Raw genomic sequence first — 16,119 nt, forward strand, 5'->3', positions numbered from 1 at the left:
AAATATTCATCATGCTGTTAACTGTGATTGTTCTGTTCTAATTAGAAAAAGCACTTTCTAACCTGACTGGGAGCTGTACGCCCCGGGACATGGGAATTACCCTTAGAATCGGTCCCTTTTCCTTACGGAGAACTGCCCATCATCAGGGAAAGATTAACCACCTTGTTACCAAAACAACGGAGTCCTGGAGGCACCTGCCCTTTGCAGCCCCCAGCCTACCTTGCCTACTTCCCCATACCTGTAAGCCCTACTTCCTACTTTCCCATGTAATCTTTGTCCTTCTACCCAATATAAGCAACTGGCTTATGGGGGGGGGGGTTAGCGCAGATTTCCGTGGATGACCCACCCTGCTCTCATATTGCTGGCAATATTGGAATAAATCCTCATATACAATTCAACCCTGTCTCTGCTTAATTGGCTCAAGTGGTGACAGGCAGCCCGGACCCATTGTTCTCCGGCTGCAATGGGACTAGAATCCTGTATCACTGTGCCATCCCGTAATACCTTGAAGCTTTTGAGCTTTGCAATGTGGCCAGTGGCCACTGTATTGGACAGCTCAGGTCTATGCGAACATTTCCAAACCTCTTGCAAGTGACACCAAACACGAACATTGAAAATGAGGGACATGATCAATAGGTGGGACGGGGAGAGTTCCAGCTGGCCCAGGGCTTAGGGCACAGTGTCCTCACACGGCAGGTAAGTGTGCAGGTGTGCAGGCCGGGAGGAGGCCCCGCCTTAGACCAGAGAGGTGGCTGGGAGTGTGACCTGGAGAATGAGGAGGGTGTGAGGAAGCCAGTGTTTCCTGCCTTAGTCCCCAGGGTGGCTGAGGGGGAACCTGGGAGGCCAACAGACCCCTACTCCCCTCCGGAAGGATCAGGCTGGGAACTAACTCCCTGATGCCATGAAATTATTTTCCAGTTTGACTCCTGTGTCCTTTAAAGTTGTCGCACACCGCACCGGGTTTTAAGAGCTAAGTGTAAGGCTAATACGGAACACTTGAAGCGTGATAACTCCCAGTTCATATTGTCAGAGGAGATAAGCAGGAGGGAGCAGGTGCTTTTGAATTTACTTATCAGCTTTTCAGCAGGCTCCTGGGCCGCTCACCCCAGCCTGGGTGCTGTGATGTCCAGGGGCATCTTGGGAAAGAAGGCTGCCCTGGGCCCTGGCACCTCTGTTTCATCTGCTCACCTCGCCAGTAAGGCCAGGCCTTTGTTCCTGGTGGGGAGTGCGGCAGGGAGCCTCCCACCAACCGGCGCCTCAAGCCTTCCAAGGGAGCCCTGTGGGGAGTTTGCGTTTTAAGGTCACATCCCGATCTTGGTGAAGGAGGGTAAGAGGGGACGAACGTGAGCCCTAGTTCTCAGTTATATAATTAAGCCGAGATTTTCCTTCCTGGAGGAACAAAAAGAGGCCAAGGACAGACTAATTGAAACCTCAAGATTGCTTCTCTGAGAGTGGCCTGAGCAGGGGGCCAAGGCAGTGCCACCTCTGGCTGGCGGGAAGTGGTCCCTGGTCCCGCGCTGGCTGCCATCCACCAGAGGGGGTCTGTTTGGCTTGGGCACCTCCCCTTGGCTTTCTTTTAAAATAAGCCTCTGTGCTTGGCCAATGTGGCTCAGTCGTTGAGCATTGACCTATGATCCAGGAGATCTTGCTTCGATTCCCGGTCAGGGCACATGCCCAGGTTGTAGGCTCCATCCCCAGTAGGGGGCGTGCAGGAGGCAGTTGATCAATGACTCTCTCATCATTGATGATTCTCTCTCTCCCTCTCCCTTCCTCTCTCTGAAATCAATAAAGATGTTTTTCAAAAAATTAAATAAGCCTCTGCTTCTCCTGGCCAGGCACAGAGGCTTGGGCACCTTCCCTTGGCTTTCTTTTAAAATAAGCCTCTGTGCCTGGCTGACACGGGAGCCGGCCGCACTGACACCTCCTGGGCTCCACCACTGCCCGTCGGTCCCGCAAAGAGCACCGTGCAGCCAGATGACCCATCGATGACCCACCTCAAGGGCAGCGAGAAGGCCCACCTCTCCCTTGGAGGACGTCAGTCAGGCTGGCTCTGCAGAAGTTGCTCGTCACTACATCAGTGATGGTAAAATAGTGATGCTTTATTAATTGCAGATATGGCTGCTAATTAGAACCCAGGCGTGTGCTCTCTCTACCTGTTCACACACTCGCTCCAGAGTGGAAGGGCTTTCTCGCCTCCTTCCCTCTCCCCACCCCCAGAAGAGAATTTCAACTTTAAGACAAACAACTTCATTTACAAGTGTGTCTCTAATTAGCTGCAGAATTAGGAAAGCTGAGTTTTCCCCCATAGATCGGCTGAACCCTCGAGGGAGACTGGTGGAATAGAGAGAATCGCATTTCCAATTATTTTGTTGAATTGCTAATTTAGTTATTGTGCCTGGTGTAATTGTGATGGGTATTGGGTGTGCAATTCAATTTGTTTTAAATATTTGTGGGAAGGCTGATCAGTAATGGAGCTGACCTATTTTGTGGCCCAAATTGAGGGAAAAAAAGGCTAAAACACAACAGCCACAAAGATATAGTTTGTTTCCATTTTTATTTTGATCTCTCTCATCCCTCCTAAGACCACTGATGCAACAAAAGGATTAAATTAAAAGATGACAGCACTTTGATCTTCTCCCTTTGAAAGCTTAGCTGTCCTTGGTAGTTCAGTGTGCAGATAGGCGCGGGCAGGAGCCGAGGCGTTGCTGGGGTTCGGCAGCTCCGCCTCCCGTGACTGCATTTCCGCGTGGGCCTGGGAGTGGTCTGGGCGCTTGACTTTTGAGAATGGGCACACCTCGGGGGCACTGTGGGTTCAGTTCCAAACCACCCCAATAAAGCAAGCATCGCAATAAAGTGAGTAAAAGTCTTTTTGCTGGTGGAGGGTCTTGCCTTCGGTTCATGAAAACACCGCCCTAGCCGGTTTGGCTCAGTGGCTACAGCATGGGCTTGAGGGCTGAAGGGTCCCAGGTTCCATTCCGGTCAAGGGCACCTCGGTTGCAGGCTCAACCCCCTGGGCCCCCGTCGGCTTGCAAGCAGGAGGCGACCAATCGATGTGTCTCTCTCTCTCCCCACCCCCTTCCACTCTCTCTGAAAAGCAATGGAAAAAATATTCTCAGGTGAGGATTTAAAAAAATTAAATAAAAATGGATTCCTCACACAGAATCATGTTATCTGTGAATAAAGACAGTTTGAACCCTTTCTTTCCAATCTACAAACTTTTTTTTTTTTTTTTGGCCCACTGCACTGGCTGGAGCCCCCAATGCGCTGCCGACCAGAAGTGGAAGCAGCTCACTGCCTCGTTCCTGGCCTTAGGACGAGCGTCGATTCTGTCCCCGCTACGCATGATGCGGGCCGAGGTGTTCGCAGGTGCCCTTGAGCAAGTTCCTTTCTCATCATAGTTTGTTGAGTATTTTCATCTGGAATGGACGTTGAACTTTACCAAATGCTTTTTCTGCACCTACTGAGATGCTCTTGTGGTTTTTGTCCCCCACTCTATCAATACGGTGCATTACATTAACTGATTTGGGTGTTTAACTTGGTATTTCTTTATAAATTTGATAGAGAACTCACCAGTGATGTCTCCCAGGACTGGGCTTTTCTTTGTAGGAAGATTTTTAATTACTAATTTCTTTACTTGTAGATCTGTTCAGATTTTCCGTTTCTTAAGTCAGTTTTGGTAGATGTCTTTCTAGGAATTTCTTCATTTAATATAATTTTTTGCTATTATTTCTCCAAACATTTTTCTGCCCATCTTTTCCCCTTCTGGCAATCCCATTACACGTAAATTGCTACACCTGATGTCGTTGCGTGGGTCCCGGAGGCTCCGTTCATTTTCATGTCTCTGGTCATGTCTGGCGTAATGTCACTTCAGCATAATGTCTTCAAGGTTTATCCATATTGTAGCATGTATCAGAATTTTACTCAGAACTTACTTAAAAATAATTTCTATAATAGCTTATTTGAAGTCTTTATCTGCAAAGTCTAGCATCTGGACCCACACTGAAAATTTCTATAGACTTTTTTTCCCCTGAGGATGGGTTATACTTTCCTGTTTCTTTCAATGTCTCGTAATTTTTGTTGAAAATTGAATATTTTAATATATTAGAGCAACTATGGATTCTAATACTTCTCCCTGAAGGTTCTTTTTGCTTTTGTTTTGTTGTGTTTAATAACTTGACTAAATCTGTGGACTGTTTCCTCTGTGGTTAAGCCTAACCTGTGCCCAATGGTTTGCTAATCACCTAGTGGTCAGTGAGTGATTTGGGTAGCTGTTGTGCTCAAATACTTTGCACTGCGAAGGTTTCCACTTTCTGTTGATAGCCCTGTGTGTGCACATGCACTGGGGAGCACATTAAAAATGTATGCAGTTTTGCCTGGCCGGGCGTGGCCCAGTGGTTGAGTGTGGACCTAGGATCTGGTAGATTGCGGTTCGATTCCCGGTCAGGGCACATGCCCGGGTTGTGGGCTCGATCCCCAGCAGGGGTTGTGCAGGAGGCAGCCGATCAATGACTCTCTCATCATTGATGTTTCTATCTCTCTCCCTTCCTCTGAGGTCAATAAAGATATATTTAAAAAAAAAAAAAAAAAAAGTATGCAGTTTTTAAGCATGCCCTGGCTTTTACTTTCTGATGGGACCTCTTGTATCTCCTCTTTATGTGCTTACAAGTTCATAGTTAGGGATGTGTGGGTAGCTTAGACCCTCTCTGGTCTCTTCTGCAGGCGAGCAGGGGCTCACCCATGGGGCTGGAGACTCCCCTGCTCCAAGTGGAACAAGAATGAGAGGCTGGGCATTGGCTGAAATGACAAACAGTGACTCTTCTACAAATTGGAGGTTTATTTCAACAAAATGTGAAAAGAATACATTTACATTTGACTGAAGCTCCTTGCTCATCAGGGTGTGTCCATCGAGTTCCAATGAGACAAGTGAAGGCTGCTTTGTGAACGAGGTGATCGGACAAAAGGACAATCTCAGCTCCAGCGAGTCCCGGTCAACGCATCCCGCACGCTCCTCCTGCCGTAGTCACCTTGCCTGAGTAACGGGCTACAGGAGTGGCAGCTCGCTCACACTCGGTGGCTCCTTGTCTTCTCCATACGAAAAACCCCTTTCAGGGTGAGACCTAAAGTGAGGTGCCCTGGACATGGGGGAATAGGCATTACAGGGGTCCAGAGAGGAAACGGATTCGTTTAATGTGTCATAATTTGGTGGTGAGGGGGGAGGTAAATGACAAGTCACCCACCCTGCCTCTGAGGAGATGCCACGGTGAGTGCAGGACTTCACACCCGCTGTCGGTGTGGGGATTTTATTTATTGCGGGAGAGGGGAGAGGAATAATTTGGTCAAAGATGAGTTCGATTCTTACTGGGTCAGCAGATACTAGCAACAGTGGGTGTTTCCTGCTGGACTGAAGTTGTTGCCCACCCTTTCCTGCCCTTCTCGATGGTACCAAACACTGTACCTTGTACCAGGGCAGCCTGGTCGAGGCTCTGAGCTCCTAGGGGCAGTCGGAGACGTACCCAGCCACACGATGCCCACCTGCACGACCAGTTTCTGAAGAAGGGGAAGCGGAGCCCGCTCTTGTGTGTGAACTACAGGGTTAGGGCTCACAACTGCAGCTGGCACACAAGTATTCATACCGGTACTTCTAAATTGTCTTAGTGATTTCCTCCTTGGTTGCCAGTGACAAGTGCAATTAGCTGCACTGTAGGAATGGATACTACACCAGCCCTGATCACCTGCCACTCTTGCTTTAGGAATTCCAGCGGGGGAATCAGTAAGCTCCTTCCTTGAACAAACTGGTTCTTGCACATAAACAAGCGCTCTCCACCCACCGTGAGGAGGCCCCTGCCGCCGCCCGGGCAGGGACCAGTGAGCCTGGAAGACAGCAGCACCATGAGGGGGTTGTAGGCAATCTTAAGGTCATATGGACTCTGTGTTCCCGGTGCCGAGAGCATAGATGTCACATGGTTCCTGTTGGCAGCTGTGGGGAACTGCTGCACCTGTTACCTGTGTACATCCCAGGGAGAGACCAGACCCAAGGGGAGTAGGACAGCAGATGCTCGGAGAGCGGCCCCAGAGTGGAGATGAGCGACTCCATAGGCACTATCAACCTCCCGTGACCATCAGAGCTCCAGGCTTCCTGGTAACAACCTTCCAAGTCTTAACATGAGAGACTATTCGGCCCACTCTCCCTGTGGTACAACGAACTACTTCCCATCAGTGACAGAGAGGGCAGCCCTCCGGCTCCTCCTTTGCCAGCTCAGCCAACCAACACTGCCCGTGGGACCTGGGAGGAGTGGCCCTGTAGCTCCCCCAGGTGCACCGGCCCATCGAGCAGTGACATGCAGGGTAGGTCACCAGCTTCCCGTTTGTTCTAAGAGAACTGAACTCAGCGTCGAGGCCTCTGAATCCACCACAGTGACTAGGTCTGTTTCCTCTCTGCTCCCTGGATCAGTTTTGCCTTCATCTTTGAGTTCCCATGGAGCTTGCCGATTTCATGCTCTATTTTCCTTCACAAATAGTACCTTGTGTGATGAGACTGGGAATGATTCCTCTCCAGTGCCTAGTGTTTGTCGACTGGGCTGAATGTGGGGGTAAAGAAATAGCGGACTTCCGGTGTCGTCCTCTTCCCAGCCCTCCTCTGCTGCCGGTGGCTGCAGGCTCACGGGGCAGGGACGAGTGGGGGCTGCTGACTGCCTGGCACTTCCCTGGATTGAGACCAAGGGGCCATCAGGGCAGCTCTGCTTCTGTGTGTAAGACCTCATGGTACCTGTGTACCCTTCATTGCCTTCTTGGGTGTGTGCAGGGGAAGAGGGCTGTCACTGCAGCCAGGGCAATAAATACTGAACAGGACAGGTGTGGCTGAGGGCTGGAGCCGGCTCTGTGACCCTGTATCCCAGGAGGTCATGCAGAACCTGAAAACATTTGAGGGAAAGCAAAATGCCGGTTGATTCCAGTGCTGGGTCTCCTGTGCCTTCTTATTACAGTGGTTTCCGTTGTAAGGCAGCTCTAGCCCTTTTCTCCGGAGGCGGGGGCAGGAAGCTCTCCCTACGTGGACGGGGAGTCCATCGTGGAGAGGATCCGGACGACTTCTGCTCGCTGAGTGGGTGAGATGTGCTGGGTCATGTGGACGATGGAATCCATGGCGACCTCTGGGTTGGCCTGGACCAAGCTGGAGAGGAAGATTTGGGAGGTGAAGCGAGAGAGAGGCGGCAGTGTCGAGACCAGGGCAGCTTACGAACCGCCCTGTAAATGTGCTAGCAAGGCTTACAGCAGACAGGTAGCACCTCGCCTGACCTGTTTCCTACATGAAAAATGTCCCCAGCAGCAAGGGAGGTAAGATAAACCTGAGGCATTTCACTGTGTCAAAAGGTTAAAGGTAAGGAAGTACTTAAAAAAACCCAAAACCGATGGGGGCACGTTACAAAGATAGTGGAGCGAGCACGAATAAGCACCCACTGGCTAAATCTGGGACATTTTGGGCATCAAAATAATAATGAATTAAAAATTATTGAAGAAATAGCAACTCACTAGTCTACACCAATAATGAATATATAACTGAGTGGAGGAGAGAGGACTTTGCTGGCAGCAGAATTGGAGTAGAGCCTGGAGACTCACGAGCACATGCTGCAGTTGGAAAATTATTTTGAAACCTCACAGTAAAGACTGGATCCAGCAAGAATCATCCGTGGATGCTGAATCTAGGTGGAAATTCTGATGAGGAACAGGATGTTTGCCTGGCCTTAAAGTGTTTCCCCACAGACTACTTATTGGGTACGAGGGGGAAAATCAGTGATTACACAGTGGGGAAGTTAACATCATGACCGGATGGTCAAAACTAACACGAGGAGGGGCAGATGGCGTCGTGTGGCTCCCAGTGTGGGACCCGTGAAGGCCACACCACCATGTGTGTAATGTTCTGGCTGAGCACATATGATCTGAATCTAATCATGACGTAGCATCCAACAAACTCAAACGAGCAGTTCTACAAATGGATTAGACAGGAGAGCAGGCATACTCACCACAATAAAGCAAATGGGGTAAAAAGTAAACAAGTACACCTGGGCACAGATTTGTTCTTTGTGCTGTTTTCAGTTTTGCAACTTTTCTATAAGTAAAATGTTTCCAAATAAAATGCTTTCAAAAGTGTCCCTGCAGTCTCCACCCTGCCCCGCCCCCCTTGCTATGGAAAAGCCTGAGACTCTAGAAGAAGACAGGGAGAGGAGAAGGTAGTTCCCCAGGAAACTGCGTGCAAACAGCCCCCCCCCCAAATGGTTCCTCCAGTCAGAGCATCTGCACTTGGAGATAATAGTTGGGCACAATGAACCAAGTCCTCATCTAGCTGAGGAAGAGCTGTGCTTGAGGGCTGTTTTATCTGTGTGTCAACTACAGTGGTCTCCGACAGAGAGACCACAAAGAGCGCAGGCATCATCAACTAAGGTCCGTTCTTCAGTGTTTCATTCCAAAGACCCGAGCCCCATACCTCCCGAGGAGCCCGCACTGCGCTCTCACCTGCGGATCTGCTTGAGGACGTAGTCTCTGCTGATGTACTTGATGTTTTCCTCTATTACTGAGCGAACGCCGTCTTCCTCTGTCAGCTGTTTCTCCAGCCACTCCACAAGGTCCTTGTTATTGTCCCAAACATAGGCCTGCAAACAGATAAAGTCTGTTACACACCAGGGCCAGGCCGGACACCCTGGTGGTTCGATACCCGGAAAATCCACTCCCAAAACTTGCTCAACATAAAGTTCGCGATTCTGTTACTGTCGACTCTGCAGAATAAGAACACAGGCCTCGAGACAGCTGCCCTCACCCTCCGCTTCCTTCTCTGGATGCAGGCGCACACTGGCAGCATCCACTGGGCCCCTCCGGGGGCAGCAGCACTCACGTTTGGCTCTGGCCTGTCACTCAAGGCTCTACCGACTCCACAAAGGCTGAGGAAACTAGTTAAAAGCCACACTGCTTAGTAAAGTTCTGACCGAGAGGGAAAGGTTGTTTACTTGGTTGAAAATGAAACGCGTGCTTTCTGAAGAACTGAGACACAATTTCTAAAATGTAAGTCCAGTCCCAGGCGGGCCCACCAGATAAGTTATCCGATTGTGGAAATCTCCTGACATAGGGCCCATGGCCTTTCAACAGGGCATGGAGGGAGTCCTGCCGCCAGGGGACAGCCACCAGGTCAGAAGCCCACTTGACTTTCTAGGAGAATATTCAGAAAGGTCAAGATGTCGGTAACCCTGAAAGACTCAACAAACCCCCTCCTAGACTCTGGTTTTCAAGATCATTTAGCTGAGTGTTTCCTAGGTAGTTGACTACATAATAATTCAGGAGTGTGTTAGAAACCTAATAGCCTTGCTCTTCTCCTCTCATTTTCTTTACAAATCATTTAGGAATCGTTTTGTTAATGGTTTCCGGAAAACCAAGTACCACCATTAGGGCTCATTCATATTTATGTCATTTTGTTTGGGTAATTAAACACAAAGCTCGTCATTTAAAGGTGCGCTATCCTTCTCTGTTATCACTAACGAAGCCAAAGTCAGAATGACAATGAGTTTGGCGCTGTGATTTAATAGGTGGGTGCATTAGGGACTCTCGGAGGAGTCACAGAGGAGGTGTTCATCACACCCCTCAGGAGGCCGCACACAGGGAGAGCCAGCCCTGCATTGTTTTCTAGCTTCCTATTTTGTGCCTTTAAAAATAATGGTTTCTCTCCAGACTCACCTCCCATTTCTAACTTAGCTGGCAAGTCAGATGTGACTGGGTATTTGTTATACATCGTGTAACTGACTCCTACATTTCTAACGATTCTTAGCCAGTCCTTCACAGGTGCCTTTTCTAGCTCTGTCTAGTTCTTTTTCTGATCCCAAATTTGCCCATCTCTGTAATCACTGATAAAAAGACCAGCTCCCTAGTCAGGTGGTGTGGCCAAGATGGTGTGATCCTGAGAGAGCCTTCCCACCTCTCTGGGCCTTGGTTGGGACACACCACTGAGGCTAAAAGGCAGCAAAGTGTTTCGTTTGGAAGGAGAGGAGGTGCCACATCAGTCTCTATTGACAGGGTGGTGGTGATGCTCTCCCCATGACGTGGTCCTAACTCTTGCATCCCAGCCCCTGCATACCCTGAGTGGGTGGATACACCTGGACTCCTGATCTCTGACATCTCCATCTCTGTCACTGGTAACTGCTCCTTGGCAAGAGGACCTCACAACACGCTCCCACTTATGGAGCTCTGGAGGTAGGAAAAACTAAAACAATGACTATTGCTTAGGTTTCAGTATGGAAAAGAAACAACTCAGTTTACCCAAGAACCCCAAAGCCTTTCATTTAGGAGAATATTTAATACTCTTATTAATCATTTTTAATCCGTTTGCTTTTAATTAAGAAACAGCATGATGCTTTCCTATCAACATATACCAGGGAGCAGATTAATTGTGGCTTAAGATAACGCTCCTTGATTGGTGTAATGTATTAGCTAACGAGATGCCTGCTTCTAACGATGTCAGACACTGCACTGGAAAGCCAGCCACCCTCTAGAGAAAAGCCCTCTGCCTCCCCTCCTGCAGCCACAGAGTATGTGATGCTAGGTGTTCAAATTAAACATTAAAACGTTCCAGACAGGACCAGAGCAACACATCCCAAGTTTTAGGACTATTGCTCTGAAGTCTTCCGTTTGAAAACGTCCTTCTATGAATGATCTGCTGTTCACAGTATAGCAACTGGATGACAACAAGCCAAACCCAAAACCCCACTGAAGTTCAGCTCGTGGTGCTGGGTACACGAAGGCAGAGGTGTTGGAGGTCAGAGTCAGCTGCATTTTTAGCAAGACTAAACAAACTTAAGCACCCACAGTGCCACAGATTTTCCCGCAACAGACCTGGGAGGGTTTAACACGCTCTGTTGTGAGCTAACCCCACCCCCCCAAAAGCAAGGGTCCCTCTTGCTGGGTCGGGGAGTCTATAGCCCTCGTCTGCCCTCTTAGGAGAGTGTGAGACTCCTCACTCCAGCCATCCAGAAGGATGAGCCAACCCTATTCCCGGGAAAAAAAGAGCCATTATCATTTCCCTCCTGAAAATTATGAAAACGTGGCTCATTATTCCTAGTGTCCCAGTGCGGATTTTAAACAAGTGTGAAATGCTGGGCTGCTAACCTCATCACAGGTCTGGGCTCATGTCACCTGCCTGACACTCATCCTAATCAGAAAATTTTAAAACCAATAAAATATCGATAATGAACCATCCCTACAGTCCCTACAGTGGTCTTACAATAATGTTCAGCAGACACTTTATCTCTCTCTGCATCAGCGGATAGCTATCTCCAGCATTACTCAGCCTCACTAATTGTGTGTAGTAATTAGTCTATCTTACAAAATCTAAATGACCTGTTTGGAAAGTTTCATTTTTTAACCTATCGAAAGCTGTTAAGTCCTCTTTACTCAATGGTAGAGCAGAGTCAGGGAGTGACCTGGGCACAGCCTGATGGATGTGAGCCCTGACTGCCATACCCCACAGATAACTCACCTCCAGCAATGTGATTTTTCCCCGAGGCTTTGGAATACAACAGAAAACAGCCAGGTGGGCTGAGGTCTCCTGAGAGCCACTCCAGTCTCAGTCTCAGGCCCAGGCCCACTCAGAGCCAAGCAATGCCGTCCAGGTTCTGCCTCACCTCCTGCCTCCGTGGCCCTAAATCAGAAGTTTGGGGCACAGACTTGTCCATGAGTAACGTGAGCCCAGGCCTTGGGGATGGTGGAAATCAAATGATCCTACCAACGGTGCTTTTCCTCTATCAGCCTCACAGGGGCCCCCACGACCACATCTCATTCGGAAATCCAGAATATGAGTAAATAGGTAGGTATTTGGACAGTAAGAAGGTATTCTGGCACCTTAGGTTGTGGATAAGTTAAAGCAAGCCAAAACAAAGAATAGTTACTGAGAATCTACTATGCTCATGGAACCATCACCCTCCTGCCAAGATCATTAAGATATACATCTTTAACTCTTATTTTTTACCTTCTAACAAGCTGTGCTGAGAGGAGGGAGAAAGTGGCATACTTTGTCTACTGAATGCCAGTCACTGTGCTCCATACTTTACTAACTTATCATGTCATTTAAATCTCACTGAATCCCGTGAAATAAACATCATCCCCATTTTACACATGAGGAAACAGAGGCTTAAATATGTGCACACCAGTAAATAGCAAAGCTGGGATCCAAAAAGTCTGTGAGACTCTAAAAGCCGTGTCTTAGAACCCATTAGAACTGTGCCCCAAGCAGAGTTCCAATCTCAATTTCTACTATGGTGGGGGGGGGGGGGATCAGTTGGTATGAAAAACCACAAACTTCAAACTGTGGATCTAAAATTAAAAGAGAAAACATGCTCATGAAACAATGTGTGCCACATTCTTATGACCCAATTTAAATCTACATTCTTATTTTTTTCAGGGAGCTGTGGTGATGCTTTTCTCCTGCCTGCAGTGAAACTATGAACCATAAACCTATTTCCTATGATAGGACTGTCCCAGGGATTCAAACAGAATCCTGTAACTCATGGTAGCAGATTCCTCTAAGGCAGAGATTTTCAATGGTGTGCTGCAAGAATTTTTAAAACATGTAATACCTGACTATTTAGTCAGGGGCACTGACCTTTTTCCCTCAGATTGTAAAAAAATGGCAACAGCCAACACAACAAATAGCTGTCAGGTGCGAATGCCGTCTTAACCATAAACATATAGGTCATATAATAAAGTTGCATCTTATTGGTCATGTCTCATAATAAGGTTGAGTCTAATTGGTTAATTCTTGGTACCAGAAATACTTATACACAAGTATAAGCACCTGATTTTTAAAAAAATATATATTTTTATTGATTTTAGAGAGAGGAAGGGAGAGGGGGGAGAGAGAGAGAGAAATATCAATGATGAAAGTCATTGATTGGCTGCCTCCTGCACGCCCCCTACTGGGGATGTGCCCTGACCAGGAATGGAACTGTGATCTCCTGGATCCTAGGTTGATGCTCAATTGCTGAGCCACGCCGGCTGGGCTAGGCACCTGATTTTTAAAAAGTCACTTTGGAGCAAAAAGGGGTAGGTAATTACTTTTTTTTTTGTAAGTCAATCACAATTATACCTTTCTTTTGGTCAGACTGGCAAAATATATATATATATATATATATATATTTTGGAGTGCCACAGAATTTTAGTAATTCTCTTATGTGTGCCATTAGGTAAAAAAGGTTGAAAATCACTGCTCTAAAACAAAAGAATTACATTGCTCAGTTATAAAGTTATCACAGTGTCTTCAAATTTTTGGTCCCAGAATCTTTTTTCAGGATTAAGATTATAAAAGCAAATTCTTTGGGGGAAAAAAGAACACAGCATGGCTAATAGATGTCTTTCCCTACCAGTAACCGCAACAAGGATTAGAGGGTCACTTCTTGGTGCAAAGCTGAATCTAGACCCAGCCAGTCTTCGCACTTGAGAGCCACAGCACACAGGATCTATCACTGTCTGAGGGACCAACAAAAGCGACAGTTTACAGTGTTTAAACCATTCCCAAACACCAAGCAGAGTCCATGCCAGCCCTTCAGAGGCAGCACAGGCAGCTTCTGAACACTGCTACACTTTCTTCTCTCAAAGGCGCTGCAGATTTTATCACCCACCCCACACTCAACTAGGTCCTGCTGAGCCTGCAGAATACAGGAGGAGGTTTCAAAGCCACATCACAGGATCACCTGCCCTTCCTTTCTCTCCTTGGCTATCCTGAACTGAGGGCTCCAGAGAACACTGTTTTTTGTAGATGGGGGCAAGGGGAACAGCCTCAGTTCTTGGGGACAGCTGGTTCCCGGGGCCTCAGGCCGCCTCCTCCTGAGCTGTGGGGCTGAAGTTGTCTGTGCATGATCTCTAGCCTGGAGTCTATCCACATACAGTCAGTGTTCTCTCCATCGGTAAGAAATGGGAATGACCTCTTCCTCCAGACACAGTCCCCTGAGAGCAGGACGCTAAGGAGCCACTCACATCATGCTCGGAGGAAAGCTGTTCCTTCCCCTCATCCTTGTGCCCACTGAGGCCGCGCACGTCCATTAGGGACTAATGCGGTAGGCAGCGGTGCGGGCCCCTCCTGGCCACATGCACACACTCCATTTACCTAGCCAGCCACTCTTAACTAGAGAGCAACCTCTGATTTTACACTTGCTGACTTTCAATGCCAACTTCCACTAGAAGCTGCCAGTAGCCACTGACAAAACTGTCTCACTCAATTACGATGCCACAGACTGACCTTAACCTGAACCAAATGTCACATAAGGCTGCACTCCTCTGCTGCACATCTGAAATATTTATCCAAAGCTTTTCAGTTGTAAAAAAATGGGTAGACGTAACACAAAGGTGAATCTTAGAAGAACTCTGATTCACTGCCTTTAAAACTGACGGCAAACAGAGGAGCTCCTTTCTGAGAACACTCAGAGACATTGGCAACGCTTTCCACACAGAGGCTGCAGTGCCCGCCCATCAGGGCTCCAGCCAGCAGTCACCAAATGCTTTTGATCATGTAGTTCTCAGGAAAGAGATAAATTTATTTTTAGCACATACTACCAATGTTCTGATAAAATGTTTACATGATGTATGTGACTTACTTTTAATCTGTATACTAATAAGGTTACATCCTTTTACTTAGTAGAAAGAAAGAGAAAAAGAAATTCTAACTTTTCCTCCCCATCTCCCTGTGCACTGTCTTGTGCAGCCCAGGATTCCAGGGGCAGATGCTGGTGCCTGGTCATCCTGGCCTCAGATGCACCCCATCTCCAACCCTGGGGCAAGAGCATCAGGGACCCCATCTCAGCAGGGTCACCCCAAGAACACCCCCATTCATAGCTCCTACTTCCCTCCAGCTTGGATTCGAAATTAAAAGATCCTTAGTGGCCACAGCACCTACTACCTCAATTACCATCATTCCTCTTAGGCTCCTTGCTCCTGCCTCCTTCAATTCCACCCTCCACATAGCCCCCCCCCCCCCCCCCCCCGAGGCATCTTCCTACAACACAAGTCAGACGATGTCTCTGCTGCTTAAAATACCTCAGTGGCTTCCCACAGGACAAAGTTCAAACCCCTCAACACAGCTTCCACAGCCCTGCACGATCCCAATCTTGAGCCACCCTGAAATATCTGTAGTGCACGATACTCTTGCTATCAGGCCTTAGAACATGCTGTTCCTTCCACCTGAACATTCCTCCTGTACCCCAAAGCCAACCTCTTCCTCTGGTTCATTTCTACTTTGTTCTCAGGCCTCTGCTACATCCCTTCTAGAAGTCTTCCTAGGCTCCCCTCCCCCTTCCCAACGAGTGGGTTGGGTGTTGTTCTCTGTGCTCTGCAACATCCTGGGCTTGCTGTTTCATGTCGGTCTCACTGTGTCTCTCCCTCTGGATGGAGAGGAACAACATCTGCCTCTTTAACTGCCATGTCCCCAGGGCCTAATGCAGTATCTGGTATTTAGTATGCATTCAAAAACGTTTGCAGAGTGACAGAATGAGTTGCAAAAAATGCCCTATGACCTCTTCTGATGAGACATCATAACATGTTACTACGGGGAAGGTAACAGGGCCTAGGCCTCTAAGCTTCCACTCCAGCCTGTAGAGGCCTGGGGATCTGAGATGACGAGACTTGCAGTCCTCATGTAGGGGTGAGGAGCATAGCATGAAGGCTCCTCTGAGGGCGCCCACCTACCTTTACCGTTCCCTCCACCTCCACAAACCAGCGCCTCAACATGGCCTGGATCTGGCCATCTGTCAGCTCGGGGTTGGCATTGTGGATTTTCTTCTTGACCAGGTCCTCCAGCAGGAGACGCCTCAACCGCCAGTAGAAGAAGGTACGGGATGTTTTCCAGTCCAGGATGTCCTATATACAGACAAAAATAAACTTAAGTCACCCCAGTCCAGAGCCCTGCTCAGTGCCCAGTCCAGAGGGAACTCCACAGGCACAAAAACACAGCAAGCCACTCAGATTCGAGAGCCAGCTGCAAATCCCCTGCTCCTCAGATGTGTCCCCCGTTCAAAATGCAGCCCCCCTCACCCTGCTGACCACAGCACTGTGCACAGTGATGGCTGGCTAACGTGTAACCCCAGTCATGGCCAAGAT

At 48.3% G+C, this 16,119-nt stretch overlaps 1 protein-coding gene across 12 annotated transcripts in view; it reads right to left on the bottom strand.

Moving 5' to 3' along the window:
* Positions 1–4,811: 4,811 nt before the first annotated feature.
* Positions 4,812–16,119, bottom strand: part of ACACA (acetyl-CoA carboxylase alpha) — a 219,896-nt gene continuing 208,588 nt past the window's right edge. For 11 of the 12 annotated variants that reach the window (XM_081161546.1, XM_081161544.1, XM_081161543.1 and 8 more), the window contains 3 exons: positions 15,709–15,879; positions 8,509–8,645; positions 4,815–7,168 (listed from right to left, as the gene is read on the bottom strand). In XM_081161546.1, the coding sequence (XP_081017672.1) occupies positions 7,045–7,168; positions 8,509–8,645; positions 15,709–15,879 (432 nt within the window). In that variant the 3' untranslated portion in view covers positions 4,815–7,044. Of the gene's footprint in view, positions 7,169–8,508; positions 8,646–15,708; positions 15,880–16,119 lie in introns of all 12 variants that reach the window. The other variant, XM_081161538.1, reaches the window with a different exon arrangement.

The sequence above is a fragment of the Miniopterus schreibersii genome (genome assembly GCF_964146895.1).
Source record: "Miniopterus schreibersii genome assembly, chromosome: 16".
NCBI classification, from domain to species: Eukaryota; Metazoa; Chordata; class Mammalia; order Chiroptera; family Miniopteridae; genus Miniopterus; species Miniopterus schreibersii.